This window comes from Vombatus ursinus, unplaced genomic scaffold (assembly GCF_900497805.2).
Source record: "Vombatus ursinus unplaced genomic scaffold, bare-nosed wombat genome assembly UNPS02014818.1, whole genome shotgun sequence".
In the NCBI taxonomy this organism is placed as follows: domain Eukaryota; kingdom Metazoa; phylum Chordata; class Mammalia; order Diprotodontia; family Vombatidae; genus Vombatus; species Vombatus ursinus.
Window position 1 is genome coordinate 49,762,844 of NW_020954596.1, and position 22,199 is coordinate 49,785,042.

The 22,199-nt window shown below is 38.6% G+C and overlaps 1 protein-coding gene across 7 annotated transcripts in view; it reads right to left on the minus strand.

The window, feature by feature from the left end:
• Window positions 1–22,199, minus strand: part of APBB2 (amyloid beta precursor protein binding family B member 2) — a 408,666-nt gene that overhangs the window by 5,101 nt on the left and 381,366 nt on the right. For all 7 annotated transcript variants that reach the window (XM_027836187.1, XM_027836190.1, XM_027836193.1 and 4 more), the window contains 5 exons: window positions 14,059–14,173; window positions 11,632–11,719; window positions 9,646–9,729; window positions 7,572–7,687; window positions 3,691–3,870 (listed from right to left, as the gene is read on the minus strand). In XM_027836187.1, coding sequence (XP_027691988.1) covers window positions 3,691–3,870; window positions 7,572–7,687; window positions 9,646–9,729; window positions 11,632–11,719; window positions 14,059–14,173 — 583 coding nt within the window. The remainder of the gene's footprint in view (window positions 1–3,690; window positions 3,871–7,571; window positions 7,688–9,645; window positions 9,730–11,631; window positions 11,720–14,058; window positions 14,174–22,199) is intronic.

Genomic DNA, 22,199 nt, shown 5'->3' on the forward strand with positions numbered 1-22,199 from the left:
TAAACAGAGAAGAGTTATAACACTTAACTAAATTTCTCATTAGTCTACAAAGACCAGTAGCGTATCTAATGGATTTCATGTCACTCTTTAACAAAGAATGGGGTGTGTTTTAGCATTTTAGTAACTGTCAGCTTATTCATAAGCTATTTATAATATTCTAACCTAAATGCAATGGATAATTTTGCACAGATATATGCTATTTTCTTTTTTCTTTCTTTCTTTTTTTGGTGAGGCAATTGGGGTTAAGTGATTTGCCCAGAGTCACATAGCTAGTGAGTGTTAATATGTCTGAGGCCGGATTTGAACTCAAGTCTTTCTTACTCCAGGGCCGGTGCTCTATCGACTGTGCCACCTAGCTGCCCCTCCTCACTGCTATTTTCTTCTGATTTAATGAAAAGATCAAATATATTTTTTCAAAGCTGGGTTAAAGTTGGAAACTTAGAAAGTTTACTTACTTTTTTGCTCCTAATCAAAACCTTTAATCAATGCAATGCCGGCTTTAGAAAAAAATATCTTTTAAAAGCATCATGACATAGTGGATAGGGATTTGGTCTCAGAATCAGAGAAACCAGAGTTCAAGTCCTGCTTCTCAAACATACTCCTTGGTGACCATGGGTGAGCCACCTCTTGGTGCCCAAGGCAACTATTTGAGGTTAAGTTGCAAAGCAGGAACTGATTTGCATAGATGGAGAGAATTTCATCACTCAGAGCTCCCTATATACCAATGAAGTGACTTAATTGGTTAAAAAAGAAATGAAGAAGTTAGAAAACAACAGTGAGATGGTCTAAAAAGCCAAGGTGTGGAAGAGATGCCTGGGGATTTGGAGGCAAGCAATTTGAGTTCAAATCCCAGTTGACTGCATGTCTTTTTCAAAGCAAGTCACTCGAAATCTGAGCCTCAGTTTCCTCATCTATAAAATAAGGAATTTGAACTAGATGCTCTAAATCGATATATCATGTTATAATCCTAAAACCGTAAGATTCTGGGAGCACAGGGTTTACATGCACCCTGTATGTCCTGGGATCAGAACATTTCCAATTTTCTAATCCAATTCAATATTTATCAGATGCTTACTATTTATGCACAAGGTTTTGCTAGGCATCCTTCCTCACCAAACTTGAGATTTCACATAAAGTATTAGGTTCAATGGCCCAGAAAGAACAAAAATGAATTTAGTTGACAAATTTCAATAAGCTCTTCCATCACCAAATTCTGCCAAGGCCTATACAACCACAAAAATATTATGATGTAAAATTTGTTTTAAAATTAAGGCTTCTTTCCTTATTTTCAGAAGTGGGGTATTATGAGTATGGAATATTGCATATATTGTCACAGATGATTGAGGTGCCAGCTGGTTTTGCCAAACTGCTTTTTTTTTTTAACCTCTTTAAATTTTTTGTCAATAAGGGTGATTCACTGGGGAGGAGAGAAAGGTAGACATATATATTCAGAAATAAACATAATGTAAAAACAAAAGATATGAAAAAAATGGAATGCAATTAAAGTTGTTTCAAAGAATAAGTCCACAAATGAATTTCCAGAACTTATATTCTGATATCTATGCTACAGATGCCGAGATTAACTTCAGCCTTTTAAGTTTACAAGAAATGGACATTCAGCTGTATGGTCTCTCCTTTGCATCAATAGAAAAATGGCTGGCTTGGAGATAATGGGGTGAAAGTAGCAGAAAAAGGAGGAAAATTGCCCCCAATATGTTTGTGGATAAACCTGCTTAGAAGGGCTTGCACTGGGCTGGTTCTCAGCAGCTACAGTTGGTGAATTAATGCAATGAAACCGTCAAGTAAGTAACCATAAAAACAAACAAAAACTACTTTGCTTCTAGATGAGGGAAAAATTGGATTTGGGAATCTGAGAAAGCAAATTGCTGAAATCAATAATGAAGTTAAGAATTTAACTTCCCTAAGCATTACATAGCTAGAATCAAGAGTGCTAACCTTTCATCTCACGACTAAAGTAGTCTGTTTGAGTCATCTTAACCCTTATTAAATATTCAACATCACTGAGTGATCCTACTTATCCTTGTGCTTCCTAATTTCTTCTTCACTTTCTCCTGGCCAGTTTGGTTCCTCATGAGGTCTCCTCCTTCCCCTCTCCCCAGTCTATTTTTGAAGTCAATTATTCTTTTAGAGTAAGAAAAAGCAAACCAGTGTTTTTAACCATAGCCCTTCCTCAAGTAGAACCTGGTCAGACAGAGGAAAAATGAAGTAGAGAAAAGTGGGCCAAGGCCTTATATGATTCATATCCCCTCTCACATTGCACATTTCCGAGGTTGCACTTGAATTTACTTCTACTTAGTTTTAGATACTAACTGTATTCCTACCAATTAATTACACAGATTGCCTTTTGGAAAGAACTAAGCAACCCCAAGATAGCACTAATCAAAAGTGAAGAACTGAAAAAACTGACCAGTTGGGAGGAGAAATGTGTGTTAGCAGTTTTACATACAATGCAGTATGTTCAATTAATACACACTTGTTGCTTTCTTAAATCATGGACTAAAACCAAATATCTCTACCAGAAATGCCAAACACCAAGGAAGGAAGGAAGAGAGGAAGAGAGAAATAGAGAAAGAAATAAGAGGAGAAAAGCTGTGTGATTATACTTAGATCCAGAAAATTGAACGTTGTCTTTTAGTTGACTAGCAAATATAAGCTTTAATAAAAACTTTATATTCATGACTGAAGAAGCAGTTCCCCATATTTACAGTTAAATGCCAGTTAACTATTCACTTGGTGATTATCCAGGCCTTCTGTTTCTGTACACCAGGCTGCCTCAAGTACTTTACTATCAGTAGTTTTAACACTGGAAGTAAGGACAATAAAATTTAAACCTGTAAATTAAGCTCTTCATTTAAATCATCCTTGTTGAGAGGCACTGGTGGGAGCAGAAGTGAAATCCGCTGAAATAAAGTTCAGGGTTATTACAGATAGCATTCATTCATGACCTGCCTCTTGCCCATTACTCAGAACTGGCTTTTAATCATGTTTTTATATATGCTATGAGGATACACTTGGAGTTTTTTCTTAAAATTAAACATCTTGGAGAGCTAGCTGAACCAGCCCCCAAATTCCAAGTCAAGTCCTCCATTTTTTTTTTGATGTTTCACTTTTTGAAAACATAAATAAATTGCTTCTAAGTAGCATCCCACAGCAATGCAGTTACGGCAACCCAAAGAACCATTTTTCCGTGTTATAGCTTTAAGGGCCCCCCCCCCCCCTTTTTTTTAAGGCAGTTGGGGTTAAGTGTCTTGCCCAGGGTCACACAGCTAGAAAGTGTCAAGTGTTTGGTCTGAGGCTGGATTTGAACTCAGGTCCTCCTGACTTCAGGGCCGGTGCTCTATCCACTGTGCCACCTCGCTGCCCTAGGGCCCTCCTTTATAATGCCGCTGGAGCCTTTACAGCTTTATCCAGAACTGCCTCTTTCAAGTGACCCAGCATTTTGAGATAATGAAGTAAAGTGGCTTATAAATTCTACTTGTATTAATGGTATAAGTTCATTTTGAGTAGAGTAGAATAGCAAGGGAACAGTTTTTCTACTATGCAGCATTACTTTAGAGATGAAGATTTGGAGATACTTTTTTAGCTTTTGGGGAAAATTATTGGGAAGGGGAAGAGGAAAGAGAGAAGAGGACAAAAAACTGGCCAGTTCACAGTTTTGGGGTTACTCACCATGCATGCAGCCTGTACTGCTTCTGATACATTGCCTGCATTAGGCTCACACCAGAAGACATGGCACTCAAAATGCTGATTCCCTGTGTCCATGATGAAGGCAAAAGTATGAATGTCTTTGCCAACTCCCATGAAAGACAAGAATCGAACACGGCACTCCACCAGAATTTCCTCTTCATTCTACAAGAAATGACTAGTCAGTAAGTGTTTATGATCTGCTTAAAGTGGGTGACAGTCATGAGCTACAACTTTCAGAAAGGCCTTTCAATAAAGCACAGTGAAATGAAACCACTGTTAAGAAAAACACTGCCAAATTTAACTTGTTTAAAAGAAAAAAACAGAAATATAAATTTGTCTAGAATGACCAGGACTGTCATGAATATCGACATATAACTTAAATCAGTCAATTTGCACTTAGCTAGTATGTGGGTTATCTAAGCAATCTTCTCCTTTCCCCCTATCCCTCTCTGGGCTATTTGGTAATTTATTGGCAACTTAATACAAAGTCACCAAATTAATACTTAAATCTTCCAAGGGTGAAAAAAAGGAAGCGATATATTGGGTAAAGGTATTTTGATTAGTTAGATTTCATTTGCCCTTTCCCCATTATCAAGTGCAATGGAGAACTGACAACTATTAATCCACTATTTTAACTGAAAACACAACTTAGCCAAAGCTCAATCATGATTCCTGTGTTACAGATTATTAACATATAATGTTAGAATGGAAGCTTCTCGAAAGCAGGACTGTTTTATTCTTTGTCTCTGAGAATCTTTAGAAGAGGCATAGTGCCTGGTAGGCACTTAATGCTTGTTGACCGACTAACTGATTTATCCAATAGTCTGAACACATCTACCATATGACTTTAATAGATCCAGTCTGATCCCATTTTTATATCAGGCCTGAAAAAAATTAATCCCTCATTCTCACAGCACTTATAGTCTCTACTACCTTAACTGGTATTTAGTTTTATATTTGACATTGCATTATATTAGCTATTTCAGAGGTCCAAGTCAGTCTTTTTTCTCCAAAAAGGTCACGTAATCAGGGCAGAACTTATGTGATCTATCTACTTCATATGTGGCCTCCAAATCACCTGGTGTGGGCAAGGTCAGTAAGTAAGTAGAATTACTAGGATCCCCAGGGAGATTCACCTTTCAAAGATCAAAGATCAAAGTCCCTCAACAACTTGAGAACCAAAAGGTAGGGCAGCCACCATAAGTAATCAAAAGCCAACTTTTGTAGAAACTTGAGAGCAGTTGGACAACTGGCAATTTCTCTTTAAAAATTATTACTAAAGTGAACAAGTAAAACAAAATTTTAATAAGAAAAATAAATCTCAGAGCTTTAAATTGAGCTACATTTCAACTATAACAGACACAACACAAATACGCAAACTAAAATATGCCAGCTTATATTTTTCTTTATTAAAGCAGATTTCTAAATAAGAATATTAACAATGGGTTGACTAGGAGCTGGAAAAAGCGATGGAATCTGTAGGGTACTTTACTTCCTGAGGCAGAAGGATCTACAGGGAGAGGTCCCTGAGAAAGTGGTTATGCAAGGCGTAATAGACACCAGAATTTCAGGAACCCCAGGAACCCTCCACAGTTCTTACTGCCCTAGGGGGTGACCTAGTCTGTGCCTGAGGTATTAACACTGTCACTGGTCTTCCAAGACAGGCCTAGTAGACCTTAACTGGTGTCCTTTCTAGAACAACTAGAAGTATTCAAAAGTAGATAAGGAAATGGCTCTGTCAAACCACTTGGAAAGCCTCAATAACTCAGGTCAATGCAGTGGCCTGATGATGATCCAAGCTACTCAGAACAGAAAGGTGATGTATTCATGATGCAGAATCAGACAATTTTTGACATGCATGGCTGATACAGAAATTTGTTTTATTTGACTGTGTATTTGTTACAAGGTTCCCCCCCCCCCACCTTCTTTCTCTCAATGTGGGGCTGGGAGAGGGCTGACTAGGAGGAATAGAAAATAAATTCCCATTACGTAAAAAAAAGTGAAATTAAATACAAACAAAAAATTGTCCTTGATCTCCAAAATGTCAGTGATCTTTGAGAAATCCTAGAGGATGGGAGAGGTAGCTAGCACAGGTTAATGTACACAGGGCAAATATTGACCCAGTTTTCAAAGGGGAGAATAAGGTAGGTAATTCAAACCTTAGAGGTTGGTGAAATTAAACTCATTTCATTTTTTTATATTGTTAGTATAGACTAGTAGATACAAGGGAAATACTATGGCAATATGATATCTGGATTTCAGCAAAGTGGATGACAGTTATTATATCCTTGGGAATAAAATGGAGAGAGATGGACTATATGATAAATTGTAGGTGATTGATAAGAATGTACCTAAAGAATGATGATTCCTGGATTGTGGTGAATCTGGGGGAGTTCTCTAATGTAAACAGGAGATTCTGACTTTGGTTGAGTTCTGTTCACTTTTTAATTAGTGATTTGGATGAGTCCAAACATGCCATGCTTTTGCCTCAAAGCTAAAGTATAGCAAATTTGTTTGATGACAGAAATGAGATCCAAAACGATCAGCAATGTAAGGTGAAACACTGTGCACAAACTAATAAAATAATGTAGGAATAAATGTAAAATCTTATACTTGGATTCAAAAACCCATGGCATAAGTACAAGATGGAGAAGATATAGCTAAAAAACAGTTCATCTGAAAAAGATCTAAAGATGTCAGTGGATTGTAGGTGGAATGCAGAAGCCAGAAAAGCTAATGAGATCTGGGCTGTGTTACTGATGTAAAGGGTGTAGAAGGAGGGTAGTGAGAGCCCTGGTATACTATCTTCAGTCTCATGTCTAGCTCTGGGCATCACATTTGGAGAAGGACATTAACAAGACAAAGTAGGCCCAAAGGCAGGCAGCCAAGATTGTGAAAGGCCTGCAAATCATGCAATATGAGGGTTGTCTGAAAGACCTAGGGTTTATTTAGCCTGGAGAAGTGAAGACTTAGGTGGGATATATTAGTTGTCTTCAAGTATTTGGAAGGTTGTCATTTAGTCACATAGGACCAATGTGTAGAAGTTACAAAAAAATTTTCAGCTCAATATAAGGGAAAATAATTGCTAATAATTGGAGAAATCCACAGATGGAACAGGTTGGCTTAGGAGATTCTCCATTACTGGAGGTCTGGAAGTACAGCCTATATGACCACTTGTGATACTAGCAGGTAGGATACCTTCCTTGGGAAAGGGCTGAACTAAGCTTTAGTTTCAGGACTGAGTCTATAAAAAGTAGAAACCAAAGTAATGGTTCTCTGCAAAACAAAACAAAAACCAAAAAAAGAAAACAAAAGAAAACAGATCTGACATATGAAAGAAGTACTTAAATGCATAATCCAATCTCAAGGACATAACCAGATATGCAGAATATAACATTTGGTATTAACATAGATCTGGGAAATGTGATAAAGAAACATTTAGAATTTAATTGAATTTTGGCAAAAACCAAACCAGTTGCCCAGAAAGGTTTCTGTAGCATATACCAGTGAGTTTGACTATATATAGGTTTTATACCTCAAGGCATTCATGGTCCTATAAATCATGAATTTATGATTGGTGGTTATCTCTTCTACCAATACAGATCACAACTAATTCACACCTTCTCATTCTGGGCCGCCATTGTCCATGTACTACCTCACATCCTCCACAGAAGATCTTCCCAACATGCTATAGGCCTTCCTGGCTGTTATATTTAGGCTACTGATCTTTTATCTCTCACTCTCACTAAATGACCAGTCTGTTAAAAATTTCTTTTGCTTACTGTTTTTGTTTGCTTTACTATTGAATCTCAAATATTGTTGTGAGCCAGAAATATTGAGCACATGTATTAATTCTTCCTTACCTTTTCACTGATGACAGTCACAGTGGCATCAGCAACATTCATGGTAACTGGCAGCCAATCTTCTTTGTTTGATGAGCTCATAAGACTTTCTATGGCACTATTCAGGGTATCCATACCTATGGAAGAAAACAGTATAAGGGAATAAAGCAACTATGCAAAGCTCCATGATTGTCAACCATACTGTAGAGGAATATACTCAGGCAAGTCCATTGACTGAAGAAACCAGACTGATCATATGTCTCAAGCCATCTGGGAGGGAAAGCTAAGCAAAGCTGTTTTTCGGCAATTTTCTCAGACTAAGGATATGAAGGTTGCTTCCTTGAAAGGTATTGCCCCCTCTTACCTGGTCTCTACCCTGAATAAAAACCAGGGCTGGTTTCTACCACCGAGAGGGCACATAAGTTCCCTCCAAGATTCTGAAATAGGAAACAACATAACTATAGTAATCAAACCGAAATGTAATTACTGTTATCTAGTCTTCCCAAATTCATTTGGCTCCAAAGATACAAAAAAAGAAGTCTTGCAAATAATAACCACAGTGCCTTATTTAGACCAAAGGTCTTAGGGATACTACACTAACAAAGGACACAGGAAAATATGTATTGATAGGGATTTTTCACCTTTATTCCTTCATTTAACTTTATTCTTTCAGACCAAATGTAAAGGGTAACTCATTTTATAGAGAGATGACCTGTTATTCCACACTGGTCAACTATAGCATCACACAGACCATTTTATCTATCATCTACCTTGGTGTTATCTAAACATTGTCTTATTAATATATTAATATATTGTCTTGTAACGCAGGCATCGTGTATTTGAATCACTGAATAAAAGGGCTTTATTCCAAGTATAGACAAAGCCTCAGGAAATGTGCTTTGTGGTTATTTTTTATTTTAAAATTATTACTTTTTCTAATTATCAAGCATTTCCCCCCTCCCATCCTTACCTAATTCCTTAAACACAGTTAAGCAAAACAAATTTCAATACTGGTCACTTCCAAAAATGTGTTTCTTATTTTGCATATTAGTGTATCATTTCTTTATCATGAGGTGGGCAGAGTTCTTTATCAGTCCTCTGGAATCATAGTTGATCATTTAGTTGATTAGAGTTCTTATTTTTAAAGGACTGTTCTTTCTTTCTTAGGCCAGATGATTTCTGGGACTTTTTCTAACAAAAAGAAAGAATTTTTACAGAATATTAAAAGTAGGAAGGACCTCAGTAGCCCCCTGGTTCAATCTGTCCTTGAACCAGGAATTTCCTTTACAACATACCCAACAAATGGTCATCCAGTCTTTCCCTGAAGACCTCGAGCAAGGGGGAAATCATTCCCATGTGAGGCAGTCCATTCCACTTTGGGGCTACTCTAATGGTTAGGAAGTTTTTCCTGACATCAAGTCTAAGTTTGCAGTTTCTATCAATTGCTCTCATAGAGATAAGTTTAAGCCCACTTCCCCCTTTCAGCCCTTCAGATACTTGAAAGCCATTATCATGACCTCCGTCTCCCACCCAAGTCTCTATTTTCCTGTCTAAACACCTCAAGTTCTTTCAACTAGTTCTTTTCTGGTATCATGTCAAGGCCCTACTGATCACTCTCCTCTGGACATATTCCAATGTTGTCCTTAAAACATGGAAGAACTAGAAGAAAACACAGCATTTCAGATATGGTTTGACCAAGCCAGAGTGTGGCAAAAGTATCTAACTCCCAGGCATGACACCTGCCTCCCTGAAGAAAAGCAGACCAAAGGAAGCAGCTCTTGTATGCTTCGTCCATTTCAGAAATGACCAGGTTTTCAGATAATCTGTGACCTAGTTAGTGAAGGTTAGGGCTAGGGGAAGAAGAGATAAAAAGAAAGAAAAAGTGGGTGGTGGATAAGATTTGGCTATGGACAAAAGTGATAAAGTGGAATAAGATGGAAAACTTAGAAGAAAGGAACAGAGAACAACAGAAACTATGCTAATCCTCCCCTGAAGGCTGATAGCCATACCAGAAATGGTGTACCCCTCTTCCCCCAACCAACACCTCCCTAGAACTCCCATAAACATTCACAGAGGAAGAAATGGCATCACATACCTACTGGTTTATCTACAGGTAACATGCCCAAGTACTGCACATGGAACTTCTGGACCAGCTCAGTCTTTGGTGTTGGAAAATCTACTACATGGGAACAGAAAATAATGGCTCCTTATTGGCACTTACAGACTCACATGTTAAAATTTAAATAAACATTTTTTTTTAAAAGCCTTCACACTTTTATGTCACAGAATTGCCAAAAGAAAAAAAAAAAACCCAGGCTGCTTCCTATTTGCTTGTTTTCTAAGGGTAGATATTATAATTCTTCTATAACTACTTCATCTCATATCTGCCTTTGGGGCACAGTGTAAGTCACAGTGTTTTCAATTGGCCTTCCCAGATGGGGCAGCAAGTAAAGCTGCTTATTTTACTCTACACTGTTAAAACTGCTATTGTCTGCTAGCTTGCTGTCTAGGTTATATTTGGGCCTGAAGGCTATTTAATCATGAAGAGCAGAATCTTAGATGTGAAATAACTAACTACACACACAAAAATTTATCAACCCACAGCTTCTTTCCCTCATTATGCAGGCTGCCTTCCCTGAAATAATCATGATTCATAAGGCAAGAAAATCAACATTCTTTACTACTAGTCCAGCAAAAAAAATCATTCCTAGCCCAATCCCAATGACAGAAAGAACTTCAACCATGTGCCTGTGAGGCACACAGATTTTGAGTGCCCCATAGTAGATATTCAATAAATGTTTGTTAAGTTGAATTAAATTGAACATAATTTTAAAGGGGAAATGAAATATTACGAAGAAACATCAGACTTTGTAGTTGCAGGCTTAGGCAGATGGTGGTACCAATAAAATCAACAAGCATTTAATGACTATGTACTAGGCATGGGATACAAAGACACAAGCAAACAGTCCCTGCCCTCACAGGAGCTTACATTCTAACAAAGGCCCCATGCAGTAAGGGAAAGGAACTGAATTCTGAAGTTTTTCAATAGGGACAAAAAAAAAAAAAAAAGGAGGTGATAGGCATGGAGGCAAACCTTCTTAGAGGTCCAGAAACAGGGGATAAAGTGTTCTATGTGAGGAATAGACAGGATGGTTTGGCTGGAAAAATAAAGTATATATAGAGGGAGTAATGTGAAATAAGGCTAGAAAGGTAGGATGGGGTCAGGCTATTAAAAGCTAAATGCCAGAGTCTATATTTGATCCTAGAAGAAATAGGGAGGCATTGGACTTTGTTGTTCAGTCGTTTCAGTCACGTCTGACTCTTCATTACCCTGTGTGGGGTTTTCTTGGCAAAAATACTGGAGTGGTTTGCCATTTCCTTCTCCAGTTCATTTTACAGATGAGGAAACTGCGGCAAACTGGCTTACGTGACTTGCCTAGGGTCCCAAAGCTAGTGTCTGAGGACAGATTTAAACTTAGGTCTTCTGATTCCAAGCCTGGCACTCTATCCCCTGTACCATCTAGCTGCCCCCCACTGGACTTTGCTGAGTAGGAAAGTGACATGATTAGATCTGTGCTTTAGGAAAATGATTTAGGTGGCTGGATAGAAGACGGATTAGAGAAAGAAGGGACTTCAGGCAGGGAAACAAATCAGGAGGCTACTGCAATAGTCCAGGCCTAAACTATGGTGGTGATTTTGTGAATGGGGGGAAGATGGCATACATGAAAGATATTGTTGAGGAAGAAATGACAACACTGGGCAATTGGTTGGAAATTTGGGGTAAATGAGAATGAGAAATGGAGAATGTGACACCAAGAACAGGACAACAGGAAAGATTGCGGTGCCTTCAGCAAAAATAGGGAAGGTCAGGAGAAGGGCAGATTTTAGGGAAAAGATGAGTTTGGTTTTGGACACGTTGAGCTTGAGATGCGTATGAAACATCCAGTTTGATAGTTACAAAATAATATGTTAGCTGCTCTGAGAAGAAAATAAATAGAAGAGGACATTTCATCTTTGAATGTTCTCCTGGGGTAAGGAGAGGATTCTTAATGAGAATAAGAATCCAGGCCTATTGACCTACCTTGCAAAGGAACATCAAGATTTCCATTAGTTCTTTCCTGTAATGAGCTGCAGGCGACAGCTTTGGCATTCTTCCGTTCAGCCATAATCTGGGGACAATAGCAAAAACATAGCATTGTTTCCATGTATGCTTCGTGTGTGCTTGCATATCAGCTGGGTCATCCCCTAAGTGTGTTCCATTTCATTTCCAACTTATTCTCTACCATTTATTTCTAGATTCCAACTTTGCCATATATTTTGAGGAGATGTGTACTCATCCCTAGTGACAATGTGCAAATGATTATTTTCCATGGATAATAGTCTCCTAATTCTTTCAAAGCAGTATCCCCTCAGCCTGCCTTCAACAGATTTCTAATATGAGCAGTGGCCTGAACCAATGTATCTGTTATGGGTGGGTTGGTCAGCAAACTCAGGTCAGTGCCAGCTGGAGCTACATTTATCTTCATGAATGTCACTGTTAATTTCTGGGTTACTAGGAGTCCTCTGTATATCAAAAAGGTTGATGTTCAAACTGATTAAGTTTGTCAGGCTACCACATTCATTGATGATTTCCAAACAAAATAACTTGTGTTTCTTGAGAGTTATCATTGTCTCTCCTCTTTATTTCCTAATTCAATTGAACAAGAATTTATTAGGTGCTTATTACATGCAAGACAATTCGATAGGTTCTAGAGGTACAAAGAAAGAACAAAAACCAGTGCCTGGCCTCAAGAAGCTTACAATCTATTGGGAGGAGAGAGAAGATAACATGTAAACAAATTAAGTATACACATGTAAATTTTGAGTACTAACAGCTAGCAGTTTAACAGCTCAGGAAAGACTTCTTGCAGGATATGGCACGTAAGATAAGTACTGAAGGAAGCTAGAGATTTTGAGTCTTGTCACTCCCCCGTCTAAGGGTCTGAGCCAAATTATTTGTAGCTGAATGGAAATAAAGTCCCAGAGAAAGTCAATGTAGGCTTTCAGTGTCTTTGTCATCTAAGCTACTCTGAAAAGTGCCTCACAGTTGATCCATACCAATCCCTGTCTTGTGGTTGAAGGTTAGAGAATGAGTGAATTTCTTCCCAGGCCTGCAGCATAGGCAGATGGTAGCATCCCCAGAACATCTCATCCTTTCAGCTCCAACTCTCATCATCTCCTATTATCATACCTAATTCCTGAAATTTGCTTCAGAAGATACAACATGTTGGCCCCAGGAGGCAGGGACTAAGAGAGGAGGTAGCAAGATTGCAGCCCAGCTTCCATTGATACTGATTGGTTGTACCCTGTTTAAAAGGCATCATCTATAGTTTATCAGTTGTTGTTTGAACAGGATCCAGGAGCTGGGCTGAATTGGAATGGGCACAGTACTTGTGGGGAAAAACACAGGCCCTGGGAGATGTGATATGTCTGTGCAGGAGGATTTAGCTCTGCCAGGTACAAAGTCAGAATCCTAGAGTTAAAGAACCTTAGAAATTATTTGTCCACCTTCCCCTCCAGGTAAGTGACCCCAAGCCCAGTATATAATAATTAATGAGGAGTGTAGAGTCAGGCAAGGCAGTTGAAAGCCAATTTTGTTTTGAAAAATACATATTTTTTTTCAAAGAAGCTTGAAACCAGATCACATTTGAGTGGGATGGTTTAATCTGAAGAGGAAAAAGATTTGAGGGAAAACACATGACATCTCTTCTCACATATCAAAAGGGCAAGCACATAGCTAGATAGCAGACTTATACACTCTGATGCTCCAGAGCAATGGGTAAAAGTTACAGGGAGCAGATTTCAGCTCAATTGCTATAAAAGGGAACATAATGATCAGAGTAGCCCATCAATGCTATTGGCTAGCTTGCAAAACTGGGAATTCTTTTTTTTTGGTGAGAGCAATTGGGGTTAAGTGACTTGCCTAGGGTCACACAGCTAATGAGTGTTATGTGTCTGAGGCCAGATTTCAACTCAGGTCCTCCTGACTCCAGGGCCAGTGCTCTAACCACTGCACCACCTAGCTACCCCTATCACTGGAAGTTCTTAAGGAAAGGAGAGAGGATTACCTGTTAGGGAGGTTGTAAAGGGCATTTCTGTGGATAGGAAAGGGAGCTAGATGAGCCCTAGGCATCTTCTAGGGTCTCTGGGGTGTGTCTATGGAGGCAGGTGGGGCAGGAGTGCCTCTCCAGGGATATGGGCTGTCCAGACTAAGGTTCACTTGATGGGCCACATCTGGCCACTTCGTTTCTTTATGCTCTTTCATTTCTACCTCTGTAGCTTTGGCCCAAGCATTGAAGTAAAGTGTCTTACTCTACACATTCCCCTAGTAGAGTGCAGGTTCCTTGAGGGCAGTGAGAATTTTTAATTTCATCTTTGTCTAAATGACACTCAATGCCTTGTACACAGCATATGCCTAATAAATGCTTGTTGGATTGGTAATGTGGTGACTCAGTTGATATGCACTTACCTTAGAACAGATTTCGTGAAGACTTGTGGCAATTGCCTTTGCTGGCGTGTCACATCGAAATACGTGACATTTCAAAATTCTTGTGTCTTTATCTCTTGCTACATAAGCAAAATCTCTGTGCAAACAAAATTTATTGACAGATTAGAATGTAATTCTTTACCAATGATGCCAATTTTAAGAGTTAATGGAGCAAGCGCCCAGCACGTCTGAGTCATTAGCAAACAGAATGTATGTCTTGGTTAGAAAAGAAGCATTTTTTAACTGGCTCCTTGAAGCAGAGGGACAGTCTGAGGAATCACATCATAAGGAAATTTAGGAATCAAATCATGGCACCTTCCTGCAGGTCAAAGCCGCTGAGCTTACAACAACTAACAACTGTGAACAAATGAAGATTGAAATTGAAAACAAACCTCTACTTAATGTAGGCACAGATAGGATCATTAAATGGAAGAAAGAGACTTGCACATGAATTTGCATGAATGATGAGACAGACAAGCCAGTGTAGATGAAACAAAACAACAGCAGTCAGGCCATAAAACTAAGCACCAAGGGAGAAAAGAGATGTACAATTGCTCTAGGATGCTGACTGGAAATCACAGCCTACAGAGGGACACAGAACAAACACCACAAGCAGAAATTCTCCCAAAGGACTTCATCTTGACAAACACTCCTCTTGTTGAAAGATCTCCCAGCAAATGAGGCCGCCTCAGACTGCGTGTGCTTGGCTCAGACGCCCTGAGGAGCATGAGGCTGAAGCTTGGTTTTAGCATCTGCTTTATTGATGAAAGCAATGCCAACCAGGCCACTTCTGTAGGGGAAGAGAAACTGCAATCTGATTTCTGCTACATAGTCTTTAGACTAGCAGTTAAAAGACCAAAGTTTAATACTATCTTTTATGGAAGCTAAAAGCTGAGATATACTCATCTGCTAATCCAGCAGAATGATTCCCTTGAATACATCATTATACCAGGAGTCTTACCGTAGGCACAATCAGAAGAAAACTTAATTCTATTAAAAGAAAATAACCTGGTGGACTTTTTGTGATCTGTAATTAAAAATGATCCTGTGATCATGGCTAATAATGCAAAAAAGGGCTATCTTCAAGGTTCTGAGGTTTGCTGCTGCTGTTAAGTTGGTGATGACAGGGACCTGTTGTCCGTGTGTGGGAACCAGATAGAAGCCTCACAGGGAAAATGGTACATGTGTCTCAGGACAGAACCATCCTTTGAACACAGCAGATTGTGGCATGATCAAGGGGGCAGGGCAGGGTGAGGGAGGCACTTTGTAAGCTGTGAATAAGCAAGGGCAAACCTTTTGTCACTTTTCCAAGTTTGTCACAGGAGTAGGCCAACCTCCTTTAAATGTGAACCTCAGCCAGTTTGTCCCTATTCCACTATGGTAAGACGAGCTCTAAAGAAAATCTCAAGTTACTTGTAAGCTGCTCTAAAGTCCTTCTTTGCACTAGCAAGGGCAGTTCTTATTTTCCCACAATAGGCTCCATTACTACTTGACCTTCCTGAATGTAAGCCCTTCCAATGGTTTCCTATATAATAATGATGATGATGATGACGATAGTAGCAGCTAGCATTTATATAGTACTTATAATGTGTCAGGCACTGTGCTAAGCACATTCCAAATATTACCTCATTTGATCTTCACAATAACCCTGGGAAGTAGGTGCTATTATTATCTCCATTTTATAGTTGAAAGAACTGAGGCAAAGAGAGGTCAAGTTACTTACCCAGGACTACACAGCTAGTAAATGTCTAAGGCCAGACTGGAACTCCTGAATCCAGCTACACTTCTGTGCTTAGCATCTAAAGCCCTCCACAATCTGCTCCATCTCCATCCTTTTTTCTCAAAGACAGACTGGGTTGTTCACTGTACCAGGAAGAAGTCATTCATCCCTTCTCATGCTATTCCTTTGTAAATCCTGCCCATTCATTCTTTAAAGCCACAATAATTCCAACCCTAAATCATTTCCCTCACCTATGAACTTCCATAATATTGAAACAGGTTTACAGGACAATTTGACAATTGTGTTTTGTTTTACATTGTTTGCTCTATGTTAGCCTTCTGTAGGAGACAATGATGGTTGCAGAAATAATTTCAGACTGAGAATCAAAAGCCCTGGCTACTAACTAGCTGTGTGACCCTTGAATGGATTATGAAATTTCTTTGGACTTCAATTTCTTATCTGTAAAATGAGGAGGCTGATCTGGATGATCTATGACTTTACAACAAATTCCTTCTTGACCTAAAGTCACATAATTCTCCAACTAAATTGTAAATTCTTTGAGGGTGGGGACCATCTGTTGTATATCCATCTCCCCAGAGCATTTAATACTGGCCTCAGCACACGGTAGATCCTCAATCATCACTTGTTGTTGGTTATTGATTGGCTAAGCAGCCTCCAGCACTGGCAGCTTCCCCACTCCTTTGTCATGACCAAAGAGCAGCCCTCCTCACTCCTACTGCCTTCCCCTGGCCTAGAATCCTGGAGATTTCCCTTGAGATAATGAACATACAGAAAATTACAGAAACTACAGAACATTAAAGTGTGTGTGTGTGTGTGTGTGTGTGTGTGGAGGTTGGAAGTAGACACCTCACAGATTGCCTGGTCTAACAACTTTATTTTACATATTAGGAGACTGAGGCCCGGGAATGTTTTATGAATTGTCCCAGCTCATATAGTTGGTTAGTGACAGAACCAAAATGCAAACCCAGGTCTTTTAATTACCAACTTGAGGCTTCTTCCACTGTATTACAGGTTCTTAACCTGGGATCTATGAACTTGGTTTTTTTTAAGGAAATGTTTTGATGACTGAATTTCAATAGACTTGGTTTCTTTTGTAATCTTACATATTTGATTTTATGCACTTAAAAACATAACTGAGAAGGGATCCATAGGCTTTACTGAATGGCCAAAGGGATCCATGGGAACAAAAATGGTTAAAAAAATCCTAAATTATCTTATGTAGCTTCAACATTTCCTTCCTGTTGGAGGGCAGGGCCACCAGAACAGATATCATGACCTTCACATTGACAATGGGCTGCAGAGGATAAGGAAAGTAAAGGTAAAGTTCTTGGTTTTTCTTGCTCACTGGTACTCAGCACTGTATCCTTATAATACCTGGGACTCTCTACCTTGCCCTCCACTTATCTAGAATATGTGAAAATACAACCAGGGCTGGACTAGGCTTTACCAATGTATTTTTTTTAAAGGTTTAAGAAAATTAACTGTAAACGATATCTGGGGGCATGTTTTACTGGCTTAATGGAATAAACTATCTTTAAGAACTTAGAAATGTAAATATTTATAATCCAAATGATTCTTGCTAATTTCATTGGTATTGGGAACTTCTACTTTGAGAACTCCCTCCATCTCAACTCTTCTGCCACAGTGACTAAGAGCACTGAAAGGTTAAAAGATGTGTGAATGATTATGAGCTTAGTATGTGTCAGATCCAGGTGTCCACATTCCATTAGTCCAACCTTATATGACATGCTGTCTCTCCTTCTGCTAATTATACTTATGGTGCTGGCAGTAATCTTTCATTAATGCAGGCCTGGACTGGAAGAGATTGCATTGGAAACTATTGTTATCTTTTAGTGATTTAACAAGTATTTACTGGGCAACCATAAAACTAGTACATGCAAAGCATTGTATGAGGTGGGGATTCAAAGAGGATTCTTTCCCTGACCCATGTCTCCCCTCTTGATACTGATTAATTACTTTATAAAAGGATATTCAATTTCTAGCAAAACTCAAATGTTTCATGTATGGAGAAACAGAAAAGATGCAAAATTCCCATTTCATTTTCCTCACCATTACTGCTGGCAAGCTTACACATGTAATAACGATAAAGTTACACAACTGAGAATAAAATTTCCTGGAACAGTATCTGTTCAATAAACAATAGATCAAAGCTATCAAGGCTCAATTTTATGTCCTTCATTCTTACAGATGGCATCCCTTTGGAGTCATTTCTTTTATTGATCTTAATTTTTCTCTTCCTCAGGGAAACATGATTAATGTTTAAAGTATAACCATCTGGAACATGCCCCTTCCCAAATGAGAAAATTCAGCAGTCACATGCTTCATTTTGGGAGAATCTGACAAAATTTCAGTCTCAATTTTCTACATTCCCTCCCAGGTGAAAGGAAAATACATTGGGAAGGCTAAAACAGATCTATCAGCTTAAAAATAGTGAGGGAATCTATGTGTCTCAGGGATTCAACTCCTTCCCACAAGAAAATTGGTTTTCTTTGTCATCTTGAAGGTTAAAACATGGGAATGCATCTATTAATTTCTCCTAGACAGAAAACTGAGCTGCTACCTAACATAGTTGCAAACCCAGAATATGTGAATTTGCAAAAAGATAGACAGTTAGGTCACAGGTGTGAATTTCCAAAATTTAGACTACTTGACTAGCTTCCTCTGAGAGTGTGAAAACATATGGCTGCTCCCAACCAATTATTATTCAGAGCAGAATCCAAAAAACTCTCAACTGAATTTCTTAAAATAAGGCCTGGATTTTTACCATTTACCTTTGTATGAAAGTGTTCTTTGACTCTAGATTTGTGTTCTCTATCATTAAACAGAAAATATAATTAGTAATAGATTGTAAACTAGAAGGGCAGATTTAAATTTGTTAAATATTCTGATTAAATCAACATTATATTAAGAGATTTCAGAAAAGCATTTTAAGAGGAATTTATTTTCTTTAAAGCCTCTTATATTTTAAAAAGAATTAAAAACAAACAACTAAAACTGATAAACTGATCTCTCTCTCTCTCTCTTTTGGAGGGGGCAAGGCAATTGGGGTTAAGTGACTTGTCCAGAGTCACACAACTAAAAAGTGTTAAGTGTCTGAGGCCATATTTGAACTCAGGTCCTCCTGACTCCAGGGCCAGTGCTTTATATACTGCGCCACCTAGCTGCCCATAAAACTGATTTCTCTTAAATTCATCTCCCTCTGCACCCCCGCCCCCAGCTTCCCACAATGGTCACTCAATCATGTAGAACCCACCTCTTTTTTTTTTTTTTTAACAAGTATGCACAGTGAACCAGAATAAATTCCCGTACTGGCCATATCTATAAATGTATGTCCTATTCTATTTATTGAGACCATTACCTCTGTAAGGTGGTAGATAGATAAAGTGGTAGCCATTGTGTTCATTTAGGTTTTTAAAAACTGTTCATTTTTACATCATTGTCTCATTACTGTATAAAGTGTTCTCCTGGACCTGCTTACTTCACTTTGCATTAGGTCATGCAAGTCATCCCAGGTTTCTCTGAAACCTTTTTTTTTAAAAATCATTTCTTACTGCACAAAAGCCTTCCATTATATTCATATACCATATTTTCTCTAGCCATTTCTCCAATGAATGGGTTGTCCCATTAGTTTCAAGTACTTTGCCACCCCAAAAGGAGTTATTGTAAATGTTTTTTATATATGGGGTCCTTTTCCTCTTTCTTTGATTTCTTTGGGGGATAGGTCTGGTAGTGGTATTGCAGGGCCAAAAAATATTCAGAAATTAGTAACTTTTAAGATGTGATTCCAAACTACAAATAAACTCCATTTGCTCCAAAGTTCCAATCTAGTGTTCAGACTACTACATGTTGCCTCTGAAAGAATAGGGACATTTTAGAGGGTATTATTTCTAACCCCTGATCAACTTCTAGCTTTTAAAATCACTTCAATAATTCTGCATCTTACTTTTCTTCCCTAAACAGACTGCTACAAGAATAAACCTTTCCCTGGGTGTCTTCTTTGCCTATCACAATCTTCTGCCCATGGATGGTTCTGCTGTCCATGGTGCTGTTGCCCAAAGTCAGGTTTCCCCAAAAGCAGATCGGAAAGTGATCCTCATATCATTTCTCTAAACAAAGCCCAGCCATATAAAAATGACCTAACAGGGGGTTAGATTCCTCAGGTGTTTTGAAAGCAATTAACTCCTCTACCTCACTGATGAAGTTTAAATAAAGACAGCACACGACTCAATTCTCCTTGTTTTCTACTTCTTAGTGCTACAATTGGTTTTTACAGAAGGTAGGGAACAAGATGGGGAATTAGGAAGACTCTGTAGTCCACTAAGATCGGAAGAAGTATTTTATTAAAGCAAAAAATGTACATTTTAAAAGGTCAAATTCAGGGAACTTGTCTCCATTCCCTATGGTCTTTATCCCTTTTACAACCTTGGCTGAGGTCTGTTGTTTGCTCAAAGGCAGTATTAATCTGAAATAGATATGATAGGGAATGATTAAAAAAGCAATAAAGCACATAGTCTCTGCCTTATGGAATTCACACCATAGATGAGGAAAAGAGAAATTATATAGGATAAAAGACTTCAAAAACACCTTTGATATAGAAATGCACATACAGATACAGACAAGGGTAGTATTAATAAGTATGGTGTGTATGTACGTGTGTGTGTGTGTGTGCAGTATGTATACAAGAAAACATTCAGCAATAGGTAGGAATGAAGTAAGGAAGTTTTCTTAGAGGAAGTGATCTTTAAGATTACTCCCTCTATTGTCCCCCTTCTCTCTCTCTTATCTTCATTCTCTCTCTTTCTACTGGCTGCTTCCTTATTGCCTGTAAACATGCCCATGTTTTACCCATCTTCAAAAAACCCTTTCTTGAACCCTTTCATCCCCCATCAGCTACTGTCCATATCTCTCTTCCCTTTTGTGGTTTATCTTCTTGAGAAGGTTATCTACAATCAATGCTTTTACCTGCTTTCCTTTCACCTCTTCTTAGACTTTCTTCTCTACAGTTTGGCTTCTGAGCTCATCATTCAATGAAAACTGCTCTCTCCAAAGTTACCAAAGATCTAATTACAAAATCTAATAGACTTTTCTTAATTCTCATCCTTTTTGACCACTCTGTGTGGCCTCTGACACTTGTCAATTACTCTCTTCTTAATACTCTCCTTTCTCTAGGTTTCCATGACACTACTCTGTCTTGATTCTTCCTTTACTTGTAAGATTGCTCCTGCTCATTGGTCTTCTTTGCCATTTTTTTTGTTATGTAGGTCAAACCCATTAATGGTGGGTATCCCTCAGGGCTCTGTCCTAGGCCTTCTTTCCTTCTCTTTTATCCTATTTTGCTTGGCGGTCTCATCAGCTCTTATGGATTTAATCATCATCTCTATTCTCAGATTTACTTAGCTAGCCCCAATCTCTCTCCTAAAACTTTAGTTTCACATCTCCAGCTGCCCCATTGGACAGGTTGAACTTGATGTCACATGAGACATCTTAAACTCAAAATGTCCGAAGGTGCACTCATTATCTTTCCTCCCAAACCCTCCCCTCTTCTGAACTTCCCTATTGCTGTCAAGGGCACCACCATCCTCCTAATCACCTTGGTATCATTTTCAACTCTTCACTTTCTCTCACTCCCATATCTAATATATTGTTAAATTGTCTTGATTTTTACCTTCCTAACATCTTTTGTAACCCTAACATGCCTAACATTAGTCTTCAGCTTTTAAATCACATGAAAAAGAGGAAATGAGCAGTAAGTGATATGTGTGAAAAGAAATGGAAAGAAGAAAGGAAACAAGCATTTATCAAGTGCCAATTATGTGCCAGTCACTGTGCTTTACAAATCTTATCTCATTTAATCCTCCTAACAACCCTAAGAAGTAGATGCTATCCTATTATCCCCATTTTAAATATGAGGAAACTGAGGCAGACAGCTAATAAGTGACTTGCTTAGGGTCACAGGGCTAGTAAGTGAGAATGGATTGGAATTCAAGTTTTCCTTACTCCAGGTCCAGCACTCTACTCACTGTGCCACTTAGGAATAGAAAGGAAGCCAGAGGGAGGAAAGCAGCCAACAAAAGGACTATCTTCTTTTTAGAAAGTGGTAGAATATAAGCTTGAGGGCAGCAATTTTTTTATTTTTATTTTAATTTTATTTAGGCAATTGGGGTTAAGTGACTTGCCCAGGGTCACACAGCTAGTAAGTGTCAAGTATTTGGTCTGAGGCTGAATTTGAACTCAGGTCTTCCTGACTTCAGGGCTGGTGCTCTATCCACTGCGCCACCTAGCTGCCCCCTTTTTAAAATTTTTGCATTTTTATACTTCACCCATAGCACAATGTCTGCAACATAGCAGGCTATAAGAAAAA